Source organism: Coregonus clupeaformis, chromosome 29 (assembly GCF_020615455.1).
Source record: "Coregonus clupeaformis isolate EN_2021a chromosome 29, ASM2061545v1, whole genome shotgun sequence".
Taxonomy (NCBI): Eukaryota; Metazoa; Chordata; class Actinopteri; order Salmoniformes; family Salmonidae; genus Coregonus; species Coregonus clupeaformis.
This window is the reverse complement of record NC_059220.1, coordinates 8,975,441-8,998,950: the sequence shown is the minus strand read 5'-3', so window position 1 is coordinate 8,998,950 and position 23,510 is coordinate 8,975,441. Positions and strand designations below refer to the sequence as shown.

The 23,510-nt window shown below is 42.9% G+C and overlaps 1 protein-coding gene across 6 annotated transcripts in view; it reads left to right on the top strand.

The window, feature by feature from the left end:
• The first annotated feature begins 621 nt into the window (after nt 1-621).
• The window catches only part of LOC121544637 (syntaxin-binding protein 5-like), a 55,532-nt gene continuing 32,643 nt past the window's right edge, over nt 622-23,510 (top strand). For 3 of the 6 annotated variants that reach the window (XM_045209098.1, XM_045209099.1, XM_045209097.1), the window contains exons 1-4: nt 623-1,286; nt 2,061-2,158; nt 21,088-21,169; nt 21,801-21,901. In XM_045209098.1, coding sequence (XP_045065033.1) covers nt 1,152-1,286; nt 2,061-2,158; nt 21,088-21,169; nt 21,801-21,901 — 416 coding nt within the window. In that variant the 5' untranslated portion in view covers nt 623-1,151. Of the gene's footprint in view, nt 1,287-2,060; nt 2,159-21,087; nt 21,170-21,800; nt 21,902-23,510 lie in introns of all 6 variants that reach the window. The other 3 variants (XM_045209101.1, XM_045209100.1, XM_045209096.1) reach the window with 2 other exon arrangements.

Here is a 23,510-nt window from a genome sequence, read left to right as displayed (position 1 = left end):
AATTTGCAAAGGTCATCCTCTGTCTTAGGCATAGAAAACATTACCCATTTAACCATGCAGACACAACAGAGCCAGGTGGTAGGAATTTGTCACTTTACTTATAAGTATGTGATATTTTCTATGATGAGCCACAGAGTTTCTAAACCCAGAGGCGCAACATCGCAAGACTTCCGGGAACGCTTGCGAAACAGACCAGGCCGTGGTTTGAGAAGTCAATGAGAGAAGTGAAACATTCTTCCGTAGTTGTCGAAACCTAAAGGCACAACCTAAGGTGCGTTCGTAAATTCGCTCTGGCCATCTATTCTGATTTCAGAGCGCTCTCGTCTCAGTGAGATTCGAACCAATGTCTTAAGTAGTTTAACATGTTATTACTCCAACCTAAAAGTGACCAACCAATTTTCGTCAAAAACAACTTTATATCGAACGAGTGCCTTTGATTTAACGGCCTGCACATGCGCAGTTCGGCACGAGACGACCGTTATCCCCGATGACGTGTTTTGTACGCATGCGTCTATTTAGCCAACGTCGCCATGACATCGCCTACAAGTGTGATCGTGGATTTCAGTTTTAGCCTATCTTCATACTGTACTGTCTTTGGATGAGCGCTTGGTTTGTGACTGTCTAGTAAACTCGCTGGATAAGAAAATTGATTTATGGTGCTTAATGTTGAAGGTTACAATCTTATTCAGTGATTCATAATTTGTTTTCCAACATAGGTTTCCAAAAATACAGATTTATTTAGATTTTTACTTTCCTGGCTCCAATGTATAGCCTACATCCGTGTTGCTGCCTCTACCGCGCAGACTCGTCACTGCGGTTCCGCGTCAGCTGGGCTGGCTAGCTGATAGTGGCTGCTTCAGGAGAGCTTACGTTACGATCGACTCCGACTGGATACTCTATCGATGGATAAAACAAATATTTTCGACAATGCATTAATGTTCATAAACTGTGTACTTGTGAATTATGCTATGGAAAGTGCGGTGACAACACCGTCCGTAACATGTGAGATTATCAGAACAAGATATTAGCCAAGTGTGCGTCTTTAGAGCAGCTAACGTTAGCTATCTAGGTAACTGTTACCGCTATATCAAATTTATGGTGGCTTCGTTGATCCATTTTTTGTGTTTCGTCCTCGTCTGTATTGGTGGAAAATGAAGAAGTTCAATATCAGAAAAGTGCTAAACGGCTTGACTGCTTCGTCTTCCTCTGCATCTCCACAACCGGGAACTAATCAAAACGATGTGATCCAAGAGACGCTACAATCGGAGCATTTTCAGCTCTGCAAGGTGGGCTACGGTTAACTAAGCCGGCGACGGTTGTTTTGCTGGGAATCATTGAAGATAACAGCGCGTGATTTCTAAAACATTGACGTTAGCTAGGCAGTTTTCTGTGTGTCAATAGTAGTTTGTATTATTGTTATTTGTGTCTATGCTGATATTGCATTGGTGCTGATCTTGTAGTTAGGGGGTAGACAGCTAGCTACTAGTCTTGCTAGTTGTCAAACCAGCAGAGGAATGTATTGGTAATCAACTGACTGTCTCTCACGGTCCCCATTTCTGGAAATGCCATTGGCTACAGCTTCATCCCACCGCTGCCAAACTAGCTAGCTAAATGACGCCAGGCCTTTGACTATTAGTATCCACAACAGCCAGCCATAAATGAAAACGGAATAATCCAGTGTCTCTGGATTATAAATAGATAACTAGGTCATCCAGACATTGTTGTTGGCTAGCTAGCTAGCTAACAAACTACAGCAGCTGCCCAATGATCTGACAGAGAGAGAACCTAGCTTGTTGTCAAGTTAGCTACCTTACTAGAAATATGTGGCTTTTTTGGTTCTGAGAAAAAGGGACACACTCAGCTAGATATGGATTTAAACTGAGCATTAATCGTTGGTATTTAGACGATGAATGCCTCTCAATGTCAGACAGTTTCCTGGTTATATAAAACATGAGATGACATAACAGTACTACAGTACTTCACTATGTCTGTAAAAGAGTGCATCTGGATGTGATGTAGCAGCTAGCTAAAACAGATTGTGTTCTTCCTCTCTCCTCCAGACTGTGCGCCATGGCTTCCCCTACCGGCCCTCCTCCATGGCCTTTGACCCTGTGCAGAAAATTCTGGCCATCGGGACTCAGAGTGGAGCTGTGAGACTGTATCCTTTTTTTCTTTTAGTAGGAAGGAAACTAAACTAACAATATTGACAATCCCATTGCCGTGCCCGAAACACAATACAGATTATTGATTTAGGACCAGTTTCCCAGACAACAGCTTAAGTCTTGGTTAAGTCCTTGACTAAAATGCATGCTCAATGGAGATTCTCTGTTGATAGAGTTGATATGACCTTATATTGGCTTCTGTGTAAGATCCTCAAATACAGTTAATAGTGGAAATTGTGGTTATAGAGGATCACACACTATTACTATCTGTACAGTCGTGGTCAAAAGTTTTAAGAATGACACAAGTATTGGTATTCTCAAAGTTTGCTGCTTTAGTGTTTTTAGATATTTTTGTCAGATGTTACTATGGTATACTGAAGTATAATTACAAGCATTCCATAAGTGTCAAAGGCTTTTATTGACAATTACATTACGTTTATGCAAAGAGTCAATATTTGCAGTGTTCACCCTTCTTTTTCAAGACCTCTGCAATCCGCCCTGGCATGCTGTCAATTAACTTCTGGTCCACATCCTGACTGATGGCAGCCCATTCTAGTTTGTCAGAATTTGTGGGTTTTTGTTTGTCCACCCGCCTCTTGAGGATTGACCACAAGTTCTCAATGGGATTAAGGTCTGGGGAGTTTCCTGGCCATGGACCCAAAATGTTGATGTTTTGTTCCCGAGCCACTTAGTTATCACTTTTGCCTTATGGCAAGGTGCTCCATCATGCTGGAAAAGGCATTGTTCGTCACCAAACTGTTCTTGGATGGTTGGGAGAAGTTGCTCTCGGAGGATGTGTTGGTACCATTCTTTATTCATGGCTGTGTTCTTAGGCAAAATTGTGAGTGAGCCCACTCCCTTGGCTGAGATGCAACCCCACACATGAATGGTCTCAGGATGCTTTACTGTTGGCATGACACAGGACTGATGGTAGCACTCACCTTGTCTTCTCCGGACAAGCTTTTTTCCGGATGCCCCATTAGAGAAAATGAGAGAAAATGACTTTACCCCAGTCCTCAGCAGTCCAATCCCTGTACCTTTTGCAGAATATCAGTCTGTCCCTTATGTTTTTCCTGGAGAGAAGTGGCTTCCTCGCTGCCCTTCTTGACACCAGACCATCCTCCAAAAGTCTTCGCCTCACTGTGCGTGCAGATGCACTCACACCTGTCTGCTGCCAGTTCTGAGCAAGCTCTGCACTGGTGGTGCCCCGATCCCGCAGCTGAATCAACTTTAGGAGACGGTCCTGGCGCTTGCTGGACTTTCTTGGGCGCCCTGAAGCCTTCTTCACAACAATTGAACCTCTCTCCTTGAAGTTCTTGATGATCCGATAAATGGTTGATTTAGGGGCAATCTTACTAGCAGCAATATCCTTGCCTGTGAAGCCCTTTTTGTGCAAAGCAATGATGACAGCATGTTTCCTTGCAGGTAACCATGGTTAACAGAGGAAGAACAATGCAGAACCCTCCTTTTTAAAGCTTCCAGTCTGTTATTCTAACTCAATCAGCATGACAGAGTGATCTCCAGCCTTGTCCTCGTCAACACTCTCACCTGTGTTAACGAGAGAATCACTGACATGATGTCAGCTGGTCCTTTTGTGGCAGGGCTGAAATGCAGTGGAAATGTTTTTTTGGAATTAATTTCATTTTCATGGCAAAGAGGGACTTTGCAATTAATTGCAATTCATCTGCTCACTCTTCATAACATTCTGGAGTATATGCAAATTGCCATCATTAAAAACTGAGGCAGCAGACTTTGTGAAAATTAATATTTGTGTCATTCTCAACGACTGTATGTCTGCACAGCAGAGTCGGGTTGAGTCCCAAGTGACACCCTATTCCCTATATAGTGCATTACTTTTTGTTTTTATAGCTCGGTTGGTAGAGCATGGTGCTTGCAACCCAAGGATTGTGTGTTCAATTCCTGGGGCCATCCATACGAGAAATGTAGGCATGACTGTCAGTCGCTTTGGATAAAAGCTTCTACTAAATGGCATATATTATTCTATTATACAAAACATTAAGAACATCTGCTCTTTCCATGACATAGACTGACCAGGTGAATCCAGGTAAAAGCTATGATCCCTTATTGATGTCACTTGTTAAATCCACTTCAATCAGTGTAGATGAAGGGGAGGAGACAAGTTAAAGAAGGATATTTAAGCCTTGAGACAATTGAGACATGGATTTTGTGTGTGCCAATCAGAGTGTGAATGGGCAAGACAAAATAATTAAGTGCCTTTTGAACGTGGGTATGGTAATAGGTGCCAGGCGCACTGGTTTGATTGTGTCAAGAACTGCAACGCTGCTGTGTTTTTCACGCTCAACAGTTTCCGACGTGTATCAATAATGGTCCACCACCCAAAGGACATCCAGCCAACTTGACACAACTGTGGGTAGCATTGGAGTCAACGTTGGCCAGGATCCCTGTGGAACGCTTTTGACACCTTGTAGAGTCCATGCCCTGACAAATTGAGGATGTTCTGAGGACAAAAGGGTGTGCAAGTCAATATTAGGAAGGTGTTCCTAATGTTTTGTAAACTAAATTTGAATCCTGTGAAGTTATAGGCCTGGAGAATAACATTGCTGTTGGATTTGTAAAACTCCTTAAAGTTAAAGGAGAACTGCACCTCCTGATTTGGCCTCATTTTTCATCAACGCTCATTAACCCAGCTAACAAGGCACTTAACTGAGACATTTGTAACATTCCCCTTAAGTCTTCCAAAGGTACTGAATGTCATAGCCCTTTTGGGACATTATAGGCGCATTCATAACGTTTCTAATAAGTATTATAGAGGTTATAAATATCAGGTCGCTATACAGACATCATGGGATCATTAAAAACGTTCTTTGGTAGTCCATGAAAGGTTCTGAATATCATGTTATTTTGGAGATATCTAGGAACATTGCATAATGTTACATTTAGAGCTATGGTTTGTCTTCATTATAACGTTACAATCATAATGATAGAAATACATTTTTGAACATCGTCTGTAAGTTTCACAATAACGTTATTATGACTTATGTGGGGACTAAAATAACTTTGTGGTCACGTCCTGGAATGTAATTTTGTTAGCTGGGAAGAAATGCAAGCAGTCATGACTGAAAGCAAACAAGAGTTGTCTACGGAGTGTGGTTTCGTGTTGGTGTTTTTTGGGGTGTGTCTTTGCCGTTCAATCACAACTCAGTTCTACATGTGGGGTCAAGTAGAGCGGAAGAGGTGAATAGAAAGTAATGCCGGCGCTGACCTTGTGTTTAGCTAAGCTTAAAGCTGGTAGTTAGCATAGCTTGGGGGATAGCTATCTACAGCTGGTTAGCATAGCTCGGGGATAGCTATCTGCAGCTCGTTAGCATAGCTTGGGGGATAGCTATCTACAGCTGGTTAGCATAGCTTGGGGATAGCTATCTGCAGCTCGTTAGCATAGCTTGGGGGATAGCTATCTACAGCTGGTTAGTATAGCTTGGGGGATAGCTATCTGCAGCTGGTTAGCATAGCTTGGGGGATAGCTATCTGCAGCTGGCTAGCAGCCTATCTAGTGTTAGCTAGCTGATATTTCTCTGTCAAATCACAGTTATGCCAAGGTAGCAAGAATCAGTGTCTGGAATGTGTTAAATGAGACACTCGTTCTACAACACCTTGCTACTCGCTAGCTTTATCAAATAATATAGCTAGCTAGCTAGTGTAACCAACTCACCGTCACCAACAAGACCAGGCACAGTCTCACGTTTGACAGCCCGCAGAACTTGTAGTTAGCGTTGGATGTAATCCATATCCTGGCCATCTGATTGTTGAAAAACTTTACGGAAGGCCATTTTCACTAGAGTAGCTATTTTATTTCCCAATCCATTTGTGAATTGCACATCAAGCTACTGCCAAAGATACACCGTGTTGTCTGGGGAATTTGTTTTACATGGCACGGTGCGCTAGGTGGATGGGTTTTGCACATTTTCGACCATTCCATTGGTCCCCCTAAGGAGAGGTCTCCGCCCGCCCGTGGCACCGAGCCATGCAAAGCGAACTCGCCCAGTCTTTTCCCAGAAAACACAGTGCCACCACGTGTTGATAGGCAAAAGGGGGCATGATTTGTTGAGATAATTGTGTAATCCAAACCAAACCCTAAGGGGCAGTTGAACTTTAAGCTCGACTTGGATAAACGAATGACTTTGAAGGTCATGCAATGGCACGGCACCAGTTTATATCATTCTCAGAACAGAGAGGTTTTTGTAATCGTTCTCTGTAATCTTGAAAATTAGTATCTCATTGTTCCTTCTTGGTCTGGTCATTATTGTAAAAGATAATGTGTTCTCAATGACTTACCTGGTTAAATAATATGAGCAATATATGAGCAGCCATCTACCATATATCAGTTATCTATAGGGATGGGGTGATCTACCATATATCAGTTATCTATAGGGATGGGGTGATCTACCATATATCAGTTATCTATAGGGATGGGGTGATCTACCATATATCAGTTATCTATAGGGATGGGGTGATCTACCATATATCAGTTATCTATAGGGATGGGGTGATCTACCATATATCAGTTATCTATAGGGATGGGGTGATCTACCATATATCAGTTATCTATAGGGATGGGGTGATCTACCATATATCAGTTATCTATAGGGATGGGGTGATCTACCATATATCAGTTAACTATAGGGATGGGGTGATCTACCATATATCAGTTATCTATAGGGATGGGGTGATCTACCATATATCAGTTATCTATAGGGATGGGGTGATCTACCATATATCAGTTAACTATAGGGATGGGGTGATCTACCATATATCAGTTATCTATAGGGATGGGGTGATCTACCATATATCAGTTATCTATAGGGATGGGGTGATCTACCATATATCAGTTATCTATAGGGATGGGGTGATCTATCTATTAGTTAACTATAGGGATGGGGTGATCTACCATATATCAGTTATCTATAGGGATGGGGTGATCTACCATATATCAGTTATCTATAGGGATGGGGTGATCTACCATATATCAGTTATCTATAGGGATGGGGTGATCTACCATATATCAGTTATCTATAGGGATGGGGTGATCTACCATATATCAGTTATCTATAGGGATGGGGTGATCTACCATATATCAGTTATCTATAGGGATGGGGTGATCTACCATATATCAGTTAACTATAGGGATGGGGTGATCTACCATATATCAGTTATCTATAGGGATGGGGTGATCTATCTATTAGTTAACTATAGGGATGGGGTGATCTACCATATATCAGTTATCTATAGGGATGGGGTGATCTACCATATATCAGTTATCTATAGGGATGGGGTGATCTACCATATATCAGTTATCTATAGGGATGGGGTGATCTACCATATATCAGTTATCTATAGGGATGGGGTGATCTACCATATATCAGTTATCTATAGGGATGGTGTGATCTACCATATATCAGTTATCTATAGGGATGGGGTGATCTACCATATATCAGTTATCTATAGGGATGGGGTGATCTACCATATATCAGTTATCTATAGGGATGGGGTGATCTATCTATTAGTTAACTATAGGGATGGTGTGATCTACCATATATCAGTTATCTATAGGGATGGGGTGATCTACCATATATCAGTTATCTATAGGGATGGGGTGATCTACCATATATCAGTTATCTATAGGGATGGGGTGATCTACCATATATCAGTTATCTATAGGGATGGGGTGATCTATCTATTAGTTAACTATAGGGATGGTGTGATCTACCATATATCAGTTATCTATAGGGATGGGGTGATCTATCTATTAGTTAACTATAGGGATGGTGTGATCTACCATATATCAGTTATCTATAGGGATGGGGTGATCTACCATATATCAGTTATCTATAGGGATGGGGTGATCTACCATATATCAGTTGTCTATAGGGATGGGGTGATCTATCTATTAGTTAACTATAGGGATGTGTGACTACATATATCAGTTATCTATAGGGATGGGGTGATCTATCTATTAGTTAACTATAGGGATGGTGTGATCTACCATATATCAGTTATCTATAGGGATGGGGTGATCTATCTATTAGTTAACTATAGGGATGGGGTGATATGCAGTGCATTCAGAAAGTATTCCGACCCCTTAACTTTTTCCACATTTTGTTACTTTACAGCCTTATTATAAAATTGATTAAATAGTTTTTTTTCTCATCAATCTACACACAATACCTCATAATGACAAAGCAAAAACAGGTTTTTAGAAAATCTTGCAAATTAATAAAAAATTAAAACTGAAATATTACATTCAGACCCTTTACTCAGTACTTTGTTGAAGCATATTTGGCAGCGATTACAGCCTCGAGTCTTCTTGGGTATGACACTCCAAGCTTGGCACACGTGTATTTGGGGAGTTTTTCCCATTATTCTCTGCAGATCCTCTCAAGCGCTGTCAGGTTGGATGGGGAGTGTCACTGCACAGCTATTTTCAGGTCTCTCCAGTGATGTTCGATCGGGTTCAAGTCCGGGCTCTGGCTGGGCCACTCAAGGACATTCAGAGACTTGTCCCGAAGCCACTCCTACGGTGTTTTGTCTGTGTGCTTAGGGTTGTTGTCCTGTTGGAAGGTGACCCTTCACCCCAGTCTGAGGTCCTGAGCGCTCTGGAGCAGGTTTTCATCAAGGATCTCTCAGTACTTTGCTCCGTTCATCTTTCCCTCAATCCTGACTAGTCTCCCAGTCCTTGCTGCTGAAAAACATCCTCACAGCATGATGCTGCCACCACCGTGCTTCACCGTAGGGATGGTGCCAGGTTTCCTCCAGACGTGACCCTTGGCATTCAGGCCAAAGAGTTCAATCTTGGTTTCATCAGACCAGAGAATCTTGTTTCTCATGGTCTGAGAGTCCTTTAGGTGGCAAACTCCAAGCAGGCTGTCATGTGCCTTTTACTGAGGAGTGGCTTCCGTCTGGCCACTCTACCATAAAGGCCTGATTGTTGGAGGGCTGCAGAGGTAGTTGTGCTTCTGGAAGGTTCTCCCATCTCCACAGAGGAACTCTGGAGCTCTTTCAGAGTAACCATCGGGTTCTTGGTCACCTCCCTGACCAAGGCCCTTCTCCCCCCTTGGTGGTTCCAAACTTCTTCCATTTAAGAATGATGGAGGCCACTGTGTTCTTGGGGACCTTCAATGAAGCAGACATTTTTTGTTACCCTTCCCCAGATCTGTCTCGGAGCTCTACGGACAATTCCTTCGACCTCATGGCTTGGTTTTTGCTCTGACATGCACTGTCAACTGTGGGACCTTATATAGACAGGTGTGTGCCTTCAATCAATTGTATTTACCACAGGTGGACTCCAATCAAGTTGTAGAAACATCTCAAGGATGATAAATGGAAACAGGATGCACCTGAGCTCTATTTCGAGTCTCATAGCAAAGGGTCTGAATACTTATGGTATTTCTGTTTTAAATTTTTTATAAATTTGCACGCAAAAAAAACTACCTGTTTTTGCTTTGTCATTATGGGGTATTGTGTGTAAATTGATGAGGAACATTTTTAATTTAATCAATTTTAGATTAAGGCTGTAACGTAACAAAATGTAAAAAAAGTTAAGGGGTCTGAATACTTTCCGAATACACTATCTATTTATACCTATATCAATCCCAGTCTGTATCCTAGTCTTTGAGGACGTTGTTGTTTGGTTATTAGCCAACTCCTAAAGAAGATGACCTGACGAAGATCCTTGCAGGATCTAAACATTGTTTGTTTATTAATAAAGGTACGTGGTGGAGCTTATGAGTGTGTGGGCTCTATTTCTTTTATACTTCCTAAAGAACACACACATACATGGCGGCGGAGGAGATGGCTGCCGTTTTACGGGCTCCTAACCAATTGTGCTATTGTGTGTGTTTTTTCGCGTTATTTTGTAACTTATTTTGTATATAATGTTTCTGCCACCGTCTCTTATGACCGAAAAGAGCTTCTTGATATCAAAATAGCGATTACTCACATCGTACTGGACAAAGGTTTTTTCTTTAACGAGTCGGACGCGAAGGATTTACTTCAGACGCCAGACAAGGCCCAAATCCCCGTCATTCGCATGAGAAGAGACAGAGATATAGGGGACGTAGGTCGGGGTGCCTTGTAAGAATCCGACGGCGAGTGGGTAACCCGCCTCTACCATCCGTCCTATTAGCCAAAGTGCCATCATTGGATAATAAACTGGATGAGCTCTGATCAAGACTATCCTACCAACGGGACATTAAAAACTGTAATATCTTATGTTTCACCGAGTCGTGGCTGAACGACGACATGGATAACATACAGCTGGCTGGGTTTTCCGTGCATCGGCAAGATAGAACAGCTGCCTCCGGTAAGACAAGGGGTGGTGGTCTGTGTATATTTATAAACAACAGCTGGGGCACGAAATCTAATATTAAGGAAGTCTCAAGGTTTTGCTCGCCTGAGGTAGAGTATCTCATGATAAGCTGTAGACCACACTATTTACCAAGAGAGTTTTCATCTATGTTTTTCGTAGCTGTCTATTTACAAACCGATGTTGGCACTAAGACCACAGCATGTTACATGTGCAACCAGTGGAAAAAAACAACTCTAGACCACCTTTACTCCACACACAGAGACGCGTATAAAGCTCTCCCTCGCCCTCCATTTGGCATATCTGACCATAACTCTATCCTCCTGATTCCTGCTTACCTGCAAAAACTAAAGTACCAGTGACTCGCTCAATACGGAAGTGGTCAGATGACGCAGATGCTAAGCTACAGGACTGTTTTGCTAGAACAGACTGGAATATGTTCCAGGATTCTTCCGATGGCATTGAGGAGTACACTACATCAGTCACTGGCTTCATCAATAAGTGCGTTGAGGACGTCGTCTCCACAGTGTCCGTACGTACATAACCCAACCAGAAGCCATGGATTACAGGCAAAATCCACACTGAGTTAAAGGGTAGAGCTGCCGTTTTCAAGGAGCGTGACTCGGACGCTTATAAGAAATCCCGCTATGCCCACCAACGAACCATCAAACAGGCAAAGCGTCAATACAGGATTAAGATTGAATCGTACTACACCGGCTCCAACACTCGTCGGATGTGTCAGGGCTTGTAAACTATTACGGACTTCAAAGGGAAGCACAGCCGTGATCTGCCCAGTGACACGAGCCTACCAGACGACCTAAATGACTTCTATGCACGCTTTCAGGCAAGCAACACTGAAGCATGCATGAGAGCACCAGCTGTTCCGGACGACTATGTGATCACGCTCTCCGTAGCCGATGTGAGTAAGACCTTTAAACAGGTCAACGTTTACAAGGCTGCAGGGCCAGACGGATTACCAGGACATATACTCCGAGCATGCGCTGACCAACTGGCAAGTGTCTTCACTGACATTTTCAACCTGTCCCTGACCGAGTCTGTAATACCAAAATATCCAGATTACATCAGTTTTACCGGTTTTAAGGAAATGAAAAGCCCATGTTTCTGATAAGATTTCAGTTGTGCTTGGATGCATATTTTATGTGTTTGAGATACTAACAGCTTTTATTAAGCTGATAAAATGGCACCTTTACAGATGGTCCCTACCGTGCATTCATTCTCTCAAGATGCTGAAATAAATAAATCATATTTTTCCACTCCTGTTCCCGAGTCAAAATGTACATTAGGTGTATACGAGACCATGGTGCTTGCCTACGGAGCTGTGAGGGGAACGGCACCTCCGTACCTTCAGGCTCTCATCAGTCCCTACACCCAAATGAGGGCATTGCGTTCATCCACCTCTGGCCTGCTGGCCCCCCTACCTCTGCGGAAGCACAGTTCCCGCTCAGCCCAGTCAAAGCTATTCGCTGCTCTGGCACCCCAATGGTGGAACAAGCTCCCTAACGACGCCAGGACAGCGGAGTCACTCACCATCTTCCAGAGACACTTGAAACCCCACCTCTTTAAGGAATACCTGGGATAGGATAAAGTAATCCTTCTACCCCCCCCTTACCCCACCCCAAAGAAAGAAAAAAAGAAAATAAACATATTGTAAAGTGGTTATCCCACTGGCTATAAGGTGAATCCACCAGTTTGTAAGTCGCTCTGGATAAGAGCGTCTGCTAAATGACGTTAATGTAAATGTGTATCATTTTACTGCAAGAAATGCTTAATTATGCAGGAGTCAATATAATATTAGGCTATGTGAGAGGTTATAGACCTACAGTCAGTGTCCAGAGTTCAGGATACTATTACATTTAATCCATCTGAACAGTGCAGTTCCTTGATGCCACTTTGAAGTCTTGTGACTGTCAAATTTGCATAGCGCCTCACAATCATCACACATTACATAGCAACACTAATATCATCCTCATTTACCACTTCCCCATTAGGCTACTGTTCTGGCCCTCCCTTCTGTTTATTTTCAACTCTCCATTTCGCAACTTTCTCTTATTGAATTAAACTCCGACATTGTCCTTTTTGCCTCAGTGGATCGACTTAAACTTTTTTTGCCCAAGTTCCCAAAAGCATTTGGCAATTGGCGGGTATTTGGCGAGCGTACAGTTAGGCCCTAAAGCTTAGGCTTATGCTATGCACTAATGACAGATGGATTGTGTATGTGTGCCATTCAGAGGGTGAATGGGCATGACAAAATATTTAAGTGCCTTTTGAACGGGGTATGGTAGTAGGTGCCAGGCCGCAGGCGCACCGGTTTGTGTCAAGAACTGCAACGCTGCTGGGTTTTTCCACGCTCAAGTTTCCCGTGTGTATCAAGAATGGTCCACCATCCAAATGACATCCAGCCAACTTGACACAACTCTGGGAAGCTTCGGCGTCAACATGGGCCAGCATCCCTGTGGAACACTTTCGACTCCTTGTTGTGTCCATGCCCCGACAAATTAAGGTTGTTCTGAGGGCAAAAGAGAGGGTGCAACTCCATATTAGGAAGGTGTTCCTAATGTTTGGTGTACTCAGTGTATATGAATTGCACAAGAATGATACATTTATGGATTTTTTTATGCATTGTTTTTCTCTTTATTTTATGACACAACCCGCCCGCCCCGCGGATATAACCATGGGGACAGCGGGTTATGAGTCAACCCGTGCATCACTAACAGACACACACCTCCATGTCCTAATAGTGGCTGGCTGGCCGGCCAACCTGATGGGATAAGTGTCATTGAAGGCAATTGGTCCATTTTTCATGAGAGCGGCAGGATCGATGCGCCTCAATGGTCCCAGAGTTGTGAAACGCCACCACAGCTCACCAGGTGTAAACTCAATGGGATGTCTACAAATTATAAATGTCTACTTTTACAAGATCTGTCTCTACTACCGCAGTGTTTTTATCTCTATTTCATGGACATTTCCACTACTTATCTAATCCATGTATTCCTATGGCTCTTGGCCATTATAGGAAACCTTTAGTAGTGGTTGACTAATTCATTAGTTTGGAGGAAACACATTTAACACATTATCTAACAAAATCTATATTTCTGTAGTAAATTCTTCAAAAATCAGTCCAGTCACTGGTTTCACTCTGTTAATTGCTGTTTCTTATCTTTAAATCCCTGATCCTCTCCAGTACTCAGTGAGTGCTGATAAGTACTTGGTGTTCAGGCCTACAGTGGGGAAAAAAAGTATTTAGTCAGCCACCAATTGTGCAAGTTCTCCCACTTAAAAAAATGAGAGAGGCCTGTAATTTTCATCATAGGTACATGTCAACTATGACAGACAAAATGAGGAAAAAAAATCCAGAAAATCACATTGTAGGATTTTTTATGAATTTATTTGCAAATGATGGTGGAAAATAAGTATTTGGTCAATAACAAACGTTTCTCAATACTTTGTTATATACCCTTTGTTGGCAATGACACAGGTCAAACGTTTTCTGTAAGTCTTCACAAGGTTTTCACACACTGTTGCTGGTATTTTGGCCCATTCCTCCATGCAGATCTCCTCTAGAGCAGTGATGTTTTGGGGCTGTCGCTGGGCAACACAGACTTTCAACTCCCTCCAAAGATTTTCATTTCATTTCATTTTATTTCATTTTAGTCATTTAGCAGACGCTCTTATCCAGAGCGACTTACAGGAGCAATTAGGGTTAAGTGCCTTGCTTAAGGGCACATCAACAGATTTTTCACCTAGTCGGCTCGGGGATTAGAACCAGCAACCTTTCGGTTACTGGCACAACGCTCTTAACCACTAAGCTACCTGACGCCCCATTTTCTATGGGGTTGAGATCTGGAGACTGGCTAGGCCACTCCAGGACCTTGAAATGCTTTTTACGAAGCCACTCCTTCGTTGCCCGGGCGGTGTGTTTGGGATCATTGTCATGCTGAAAGACCCAGCCACGTTTCATATTCAATGCCCTTGCTGATGGAAGGAGGTTTTCACTCAAAATCTCACGATACATGGCCCCATTCATTCTTTCCTTTACACGGATCAGTCGTCCTGGTCCCTTTGCAGAAAAACAGCCCCAAAGCATGATGTTTCCACCCCCATGCTTCACAGTAGGTATGGTTCTTTGGATGCAACTCAGCATTCTTTGTCCTCCAAACACAACAAGTTGAGTTTTTACCAAAAAGTTATATTTTGGTTTCATCTGACCATATGACATTCTCCCAATCCTCTTCTGGATCATCCAAATGCACTCTAGCAAACTTCAGACGGGCCTGGACATGTACTGGCTTAAGCAGGGGGACACGTCTGGCACTGCAGGATTTGAGTCCCTGGCGGCGTAGTGTGTTACTGATGGTAGGCTTTGTTACTTTGGTCCCAGCTCTCTGCAGGTCATTCACTAGGTCCCCCCGTGTGGTTCTGGGATTTTTGCTCAACGTTCTTGTGATCATTTTGACCCCACGGGGTGAGATGTTGCGTGGAGCCCCAGATCGAGGGAGATTATCAGTGGTCTTCCATTTCCTAATAATTGCTCCCACAGTTGATTTCTTCAAACCAAGCTGCTTACCTATTGCAGATTCAGTCTTCCCTGCCTGGTGCAGGTCTACAATTTTGTTTCTGGTGTCCTTTGACAGCTCTTTGGTCTTGGCCATAGTGGAGTTTGGAGTGTGACTGTTTGAGGTTGTGGACAGGTGTCTTTTATACTGATAACAAGTTCAAACAGGTGCCATTAATACAGGTAACGAGTGGAGGACAGAGGAGCCTCTTAAAGAAGAAGTTACAGGTCTGTGAGAGCCAGAAATCTTGCTTGTTTGTAGGTGACCAAATACTTATTTTCCACCATAATTTGCAAATAATTTGAAAATTACAGGCCTCTATCATATTTTTAAGTGGGAGAACTTGCACAATTTGTGGCTGACTAAATACTTTTTTTCCCCACTGTATAACTGAGGTGATGGACTAAGGGAATTCATTAGATATTCTTGCACAAATATCAAATGGCAGAAGAGCAAGTTCTCTGTGTGCTGAGTTGTGTTGTGTTATATTGTAAGCTGTCTGTTTTTATATTGAAACACATTATTGTTTCTCAACAGAACACACATTTTAGACATGTTCATATGATTGAGACTGAGGGTTTTCTTTAATGGAAGCCTTTCATGCTAATTCAGTTGAGTGTGGTGTACCGCAGGGCAGCCGGCTAGGGCCATTATTGTTTTCTGTTTTTATAAATGACCTTCCACTGAACTTGAATAACGCCTGTATGTACGCTGACGACTCAACAGTAAAATAAATAACTGAGACACTTAACATAGCTCCAGTCATTTTTAGAATGGGTAACTAGCAATAGTCTGGTGCTAAATATCTCAACTAAAAGCATCGTTTTGGGACAAATCACTCGCTCAACACTAAACCTTGTTTAGATCTGTTATTGAATAATTTGGCTATTGAGCAAATTGAGGAGACTGAACTGCTGGGTGCAACCCTAGATATCAAGCTTTCATGGTCAAAACATATAGACTCAATGGTTGCTAAAATGGGAAGAGGTCTGGCCATGATGGGGCGTTGCGCTGCCTTCTTGACATCTCAGTCGACCAGATAGGTCCTACAGGCTCTAGTGTTGTCGCACCTGGACTACTGCCCAGCTGTGTGGTCATGTGCGGCAAAGAAAGACAGGTCAATTGCAGTTGGTCCAGAAGAAAGCAGGATGTAGATGTACAGTAAAAGTGTCAGTAACCTGCATGTCAGCTCAAAGTTGAAGAGAGATTGACTGCATCACTATTGGTCTTTGTGCGAGGTGTTGAAGTTACCGAACTGTCTGTTCAAGCAGTTGGCACACAGTTCGGACACTCATTGGTACACCACAAGACATGCAACCAGAGGTTTCTTCACAGTCCCCAGGTCAAGAACAGAGGCTGGGAAACGCAGTATTAGATAAAAGTATTAGATAGAGCCATGACTGCAACTCTCTACCACCCCACGTAACTCCAGCTAGCAATAAAACCAGTTTTTAAAAAAAACTGATAAAAGAACACCTTACTGCACAAAGGAGACTGTGAAGAGACACAGCCATTTTATGTATTTTGTATTGTAATTTGCACTGTGTTAGTTATTGTGTGTATGTACTGATATGTAGGCTATGTGTGACATTTTAAATGTATGTATTTCAGTCCTTGACTAAAAATTTTCTGTAATATGTCATGTTTCATGTGGACCCCAAGAAGAGTAGCTGATGCTTTGGCAGCGGATAATGGGGATCCTAATAAATACCAAATGTTGACTGTCGTCTAATATGAACCATCTTGCTGTTGTGAAATGTTGCAAGGCCAACTGCTGTGGTTTACCAATGAGGAAGTGTCGATCTGTTAGCATCCTCCTCTCTCTGTGGTGCTGTTTCACTAAGCAGACCTGGGTTCAAATACTATTTGAAATCTTTCAAAAACGTTTAGCATTTGCACTAGCCTGCCTGGAGTGCCAAATGTGTGGGGTTTACAGTTTTGGGACTATTCTATTGGTCCAATTAAGACAGGCAAACTCAATCATTGCAGATTGAAATTATATCAAATAGTATTTGAACATAGGTCTTCTACTAAGAACAGTTAAGTGCCTCTGATGCTATCATGAGGGCCAAGGTGCTACGTGTGACTCAGCATCCTGTACCATGACATTCCACAAGCATGTGTTTTGGGTTTCATGAGAAGTGAAGCACATTAGTTCTAAAATAATACAAGTTTTTGATATCGGAGACAAAATTCCTATGTCGTTGCCTACTCGGGGAGCACGGCCGTCACCGACGCTCGTTTAATGTGAGTGGGTCAAAAGACGCAATCTGAGGGCTACGGATCTCGTCTTTGAGCAGGCCCAGACGTCCCGATTTTATTATAGGCACTAAATCTGCAATGCTTGCTCTTGTAGTGTGAGATGCGCAACGACACGTTTTGAGAAGGGTGATCAACAATAGTCAATGAGAGCTGGCCAGAGAAGAAGCCAGTGAGATGATGACGTTGTTTTGCATCACCCAGAATGTGCAGACTCGAGCAGGAGCGATGATGACTACTAGTATGCGTTTGAACTTGCCTTTAACCAAAGAGTCAAATCGTTACAGCTCTGAAGTTCACAAGCAATGTTATTCAATTCAAAATGTTGGGTAGATATTTCAACTCTGTATGGCGAGCGTGAATGTCTGACTGTACGTTTATGAGTCTGCTTTGAACCACAGCTTGTAGCTACGTTAAATCTAATCACATCATTGTTTTGGCGAGACAGCGTGGGATGGAGAATCCTCACGACCAAGGGAAGAATATTGTAGTGTGACCACCGTCTGTGCCACATCGTTTAGTGGACGCACCACTACGTTGACAACACACAACAAAACTACAGGAAAGACGGTTGTTTAATGTAGGAGGCTCAACGATGTCAGGATTTTGAAAGTCGTGTAGTGTCCATCCGGCTTTAGCGTTTAGGCTACTAGGGCCTACACAATCAACATGAACTGCTTTTGGACTTGGAAGAATGAACTCAACTCACTTGATGACAATTATTGTGTGTAGAGAATAGACATGGCATCCCTTTATAACTGTGCATAAGAGAGCAATGAGGAATTTCCACACTGTGTTGTTAGTCATCAGGGCGGCAGATAGCCTAGCGGTTAGAGTGTTGGGTTAGGGTTCGAATCCCTGAGCCGATTAGGTGAAATCTGTCAATCTGCTCTTGAGCAAGGCACTTAACACTAATTTATCCAGGGTCGCCGTCAATAATGGCTGATCCCTGGCCATGACCCCAACTCTCCGAGAGTGTCTCAGGGGGAGTGGGATATGCAAAAAACACATTTCCATTTAACACCACACACTTGTACAGGGACTTGTGTGAAACAGGACAAATACAAGCACACCCTATGTGATCAAGTGACATTATGGCCCTCTGATCAGAAGGTATTGTGATGCCTACACGGTTGAGCCAACCTGGTTAATGGAAGTCTGTTGGGCTGTAATGTAACCCCACCCTAGTTTGTTCAAGGCATTCAGAAGTTGTTTGATTACAGCTTTGTTAATCCTGTTCAGACAGACAGATCTTATTTCAGTGTGTCTGTCAGATCCAAGCTAACTGGATACTGTAGCACTAGTGAACATAGAAGGCCTCATCATCTCTGAGCATGTCTGCCATCTGGAGCTCTTTTAATTTGCTTATCATATTCACTGCCAGGTACAGTAAGGCTGAGGCTGGCAGCCAGGGTGCCTTTGTGTTCCTGCTGGTCTGCCTGTTGGGCCTGCTGTCACCTGTTTGACTGGCTCTCTGTCTAGGATTTTCATGTTTTTTAGGTTCCTTTACTCTTTGTCCAAAATGTCTTCGGCTGCAGTGAAACTACATCTTGAGAATGGACTAATTCAGCCTATAAAATAATTTGGCTCCTTAGCTTTGCTAACAAGTTAACAACTCTATAGGCTAATTAATAAGCTAATTAATAAGCTAATTAATAAGCAATAACAGTTGATGGAAGAGTAGTCAAGGTGTTGTCCCGGGTCTTGTTCCTCTGTGTTCGTTGTATAGACACGTTATCCTCTGGTGACTCCAGAGTATTTAGGTTTACTTCTCTTTCTTTCTTTCTTTCTTTCTTTCTTTCTTTCTTTCTTTCTTTCTTTCTTTCTTTCTTTCTTTCTTTCTTTCTTTCTTTCTTTCTTTCTTTCTTTCTTTCTTTCTTTCTTTCTTTCTTTCTTTCTTTCTTTCTTTCTTTCTTTCTTTCTTTCTTTCTTTCTTTCTTTCTTTCTTTCTTTCTTTCTTTTCTTTCTCTTTCTCTTTCTTTCTTTCTTTCTTTCTTTCTTTCTTTCTTTCTTTCTTTCTTTCTTTCTTTCTTTCTTTCTTTCTTTCTTTCTTTCTTTCTTTCTTTCTTTCTTTCTTTCTTTCTTTCTTTCTTTCTTTCTTTCTTTCTTTCTTTCTTTCTTTCTTTCTTTCTTTCTTTCTTTCTTTCTTTCTTTCTTTCTTTCTTTCTTTCTTTCTTTCTTTCTTTCTTTCTTTCTTTCTTTCTTTCTTTCTTTTCTTTCTTTCTTTCTTTCTTTCTTTCTTTCTTTCTTTCTTTCTTTCTTTCTTTCTTTCTTTTTCTTTCTTTCTTTCTTTCTTTCTTTCTTTCTTTCTTTCTTTCTTTCTTTCTTTCTTTCTTTCTTTCTTTCTTTCTTTCTTTCTTTCTTTCTTTCTTCCTTTCTTTCTTTCTTTTCTTTCTTTCTTTCTTTCTTTCTTTCTTTCTTTCTTTCTTTCTTTCTTTCTTTCTTTCTTTCTTTCTTTCTTTCTTTCTTTCTTTCTTTCTTTCTTTCTTTCTTTCTTTCTTTCTTTCTTTCTTTCTTTCTTTCTTTCTTTCTTTCTTTCTTTCTTTCTTTCTTTCTTTCTTTCATTCTTTCTTGACGCAGCCAGAGAAAGAGTGGAGACTAAACTGCAAAGACTTTGAAGAGAGACATTGGTAGAGCAGCACCCACCACCTTATCAAATGATCTAATGTACAGAATGTCAAGACCGAGGCATTCCTGGCTCCTGCCTGCCTTGCTTCCAAACTGACTGGTCCATAGAGTAATGAATAAATAACACAGTCATTGTCCACTGGTTTTTATTTATAACTCCCCAACTCAAACGTGGTGCCAACTGTGGTGAAGGTCGACTGGACCGTAACTGTGGTGAAGGCCGACTGGACCGTAACTGTGGTGAAGGTCGACTGGACCGTAACTGTGGTGAAGGTCGACTGGACCGTAACTGTGGTGAAGGTCGACTGGACCGTAACTGTGGTGAAGGTCGACTGGACCGTAACTGTGGTGAAGGTCGACTGGACCGTAACTGTGGTGAAGGTCGACTGGACCGTAACTGTGGTGAAGGTCGACTGGACCGTAACTGTGGTGAAGGTCGACTGGACCGTAACTGTGGTGAAGGTCGACTGGACCGTAACTGTGGTGAAGGCCGACTGGACCGTAACTGTGGTGAAGGCCGACTGGACCGTAACTGTGGTGAAGGCCGACTGGACCGTAACTGTGGTGAAGGCCGACTGGACCGTATGAATAGATTTAGTTGTTGTGTGGAGCAGAGTCAGTCAGTGTTTTGAAAGCTGAGGGAGGGAGACAAGTGAATGCCTTGTTTTGAATGCTTCTGACTTGACATTCTGGAGATGGGATCTTTTGATAAGGTGGTGGCTGCTGCTCTACCAATGTCTCTATTCAAGCTCTTTAGTCTTGGGCTCAGGGACAAGAGATGATACAGACTCATTGCTGAAGTTGAATGCAACATGGACAGTAAGCATAGGAGGATCCCCGCCCCATGTGCCAAGTCAGATATAGTCCTACCATGCCTCCTGTCAATCACTGTATATCTGTATTGATCTCATTGTTTACTTCAGCCTCTGACAGAAAATATTTACATGATGGCTGGCCTGGTGCACTGCTGTGTGTGTCTTGCTGGTGATGAATCCAATGTCCCCTTGTGGGATTGATACAGTTTAGACCATTCAATTCAAAGTCTTTAAACCCAGATGCTGATGATACATTTACATGCTGTCCATCTCTGTAGCATGGTCTCTTCCTTGACTGAACTGTTTAGTTTTGGCCGTGCGGGTGTGGAGTGTTACTGTCAGCATGACAGTGGTGCAGCTGTCATCCAGCTCCAGTTCCTGGTCAACGAGGTGAGTCCCACTGGTAAAGTTGGATAGAGCGCACATCTTTGCATTTGTGTTCACCCTCTATCCAACGCTATGGTCCCACTCCCCAGCAGCACTTCCCAGTGCTCTGTCTCAACAGTCTTTACTTGATTCCTTGTGTCCTCTCTCTGTTCTCACCTCTTTCTCAAAACGCATTTGAGAAGAATGTCAGAGGGGAGGATTCTTCGGTCTTCTCCTCCAGTGCGTTTTGAGAAGGAATCGAGGAGAAAGCCAGACATTATGGAATCGAGGAAATACTATTGAGAAAGTCCCGGATTGTATCATTGCCTTATCTCTTCAGACTTAGTTGTCCATCCCTCAGCCCAGTTCCTCTCCGTATAGGTCCGTCTTATCGTCTCACTAGCATGCACTACAGTCAGACATTATGTTAACCATCTGTTTGAAATGTGCTTTTAGTGAACACATTGATTAAACAGTAATGTAGGCTTTGTGGAAGCAAGACTCTCTGTAATGGGTTCTTTATTGTATGGACCTGATTATCTCTTAATCAGCCCTGCCTCTGTCTCTGACCTGTCCTGTTAGCATGTTTACTGCTGTTTCTTATAGTGTTAGATATGTGGCGGTATTATAACCCTATTATAACCCCTGTCAACAGGGGGCGCTGGTGAGTGCCTTAGCTGATGACAGCGTTCACCTGTGGAACCTGAGGCAGAAGCAGCCAGCTATCCTGCACACTCTCAAATTCAACAGGGAGAGGTACGTAGGGAAAATGTAAACAGTGGTCGTATTTGAGCTAAAGCTGTAGCTACACTATATATACAGCAGTATGTGGACACCCGTTCAAATTAGTGGATTCTATTTCAGCCACACCTGTTGCTGACAGGTGTATAAAATCGAGCACACAGCCATGCAATCTCCATAGACAAATATTGGCAGTAGAATGGCCTTACTGAAGAGCTCAGTGACTTTCAACGTGGCACCGTCATAGGATGCCACCTTTCCAACAAGTCAGTTTGTAACATTTCTGCCCTGCTAGAGATGCCCAGGTCAACTGTAGGTGCTGTTATTGTGAAGTGGAAACGTCTAGGAGCAACAACGGCTCAGCCGCGAAGTGGTGGCCACACAAGTTCACAGAACGGGACCGCCGAGTGCTGAAGAGCATAAAAATAGTCTGTCCTTGGTTGCAACACTCACTACCGAGTTTCAAACTGCCTATGGAAGCAATGTCAGCACAAAAACTGTTTGTCGGGAGCTTCATGAAATGGGTTTCCATGGCAGAGCAGCCGCACACAAGCCTAAGATCACTATGCGCAATGACAAGCGTCGGCTGGAGTGGTGTAAAGCTCGCCGCCATTGGACTCTGGAGCAGTGGAAACGGGTTCTCTGGAGTGACAAATCATGCTTCACCATCTGGCAGTCCGAAGGACGAATCTGGGTTTGGCAGATGCAAGGAGAACGCTACCTGCCCGAATGCATAGTGCCAACTGTAAAGTTTGGTGGAGGAGGAATAATGGTCTGGGGCTGTTTTTCATGGTTCGGGCTAGGCACCTTAGTTCCAGTGAAGGAACATTGTAACGCTACAGCATACATTTTACATTTTAGTCATTTAGCAGACGCTCTTATCCAGAGCGACTTACAGTTAGTGAGTGCATACATTTTTCATACTGGCTCCCCGTGGGAATCGAACCCACAACCCTGGTGTTGCAAGCGCCATGCTCTACCAACTGAGCTACATTCTAGACGATGTGCTTCCAACGTTGTGGCAACAGTTTGGGGAAGGCACTATCCTGTTTCAGCATGACAATGCCCCTGTGCACAAAGCAAGGTCCATACAGAAATGGTTTGTCGAGATCGGTGTGGAAGAACTTGACTGGCATTCACAGAGCCCTGACATCAAGCCCATCGAACACCTTTGGGATGAATTGGAACGGCGACTGCGAGCCAGGCCTAATCGCCCAACATCAGTGCCCGACCTCACTAATGTTCTTGTGGCTGAATGGAAGCAAGTCCCCGCAGCAATGTTCCAACATCTAGTGGAAAGCCTTCCCAGAAGAGAGGAGGCTGTTGTAGCAGCAAAGGGGGGACCAGCTCCATGTTAATGCCCATGATTTTGGAATGAGATGTTCGACGAGCAGGTGTCCACATAGGCTAACTTACACCCACATATTAAATATTCCCTTTTTAATATTTTCTATTGTCTTGTTTCACACTCTATAGTTGTGTCTGTGTCCCAAATGGTGCCCACCCTATTCCCTATATAGTGCACTTCGTTTGACCAGGGCCAATCAAAGTAAGGCTTTATATATTGAATAGGGTTCCATTTGGTACTCCTGCTGCTGTTGAATCTCCAGTCTGGCCAAAAGCC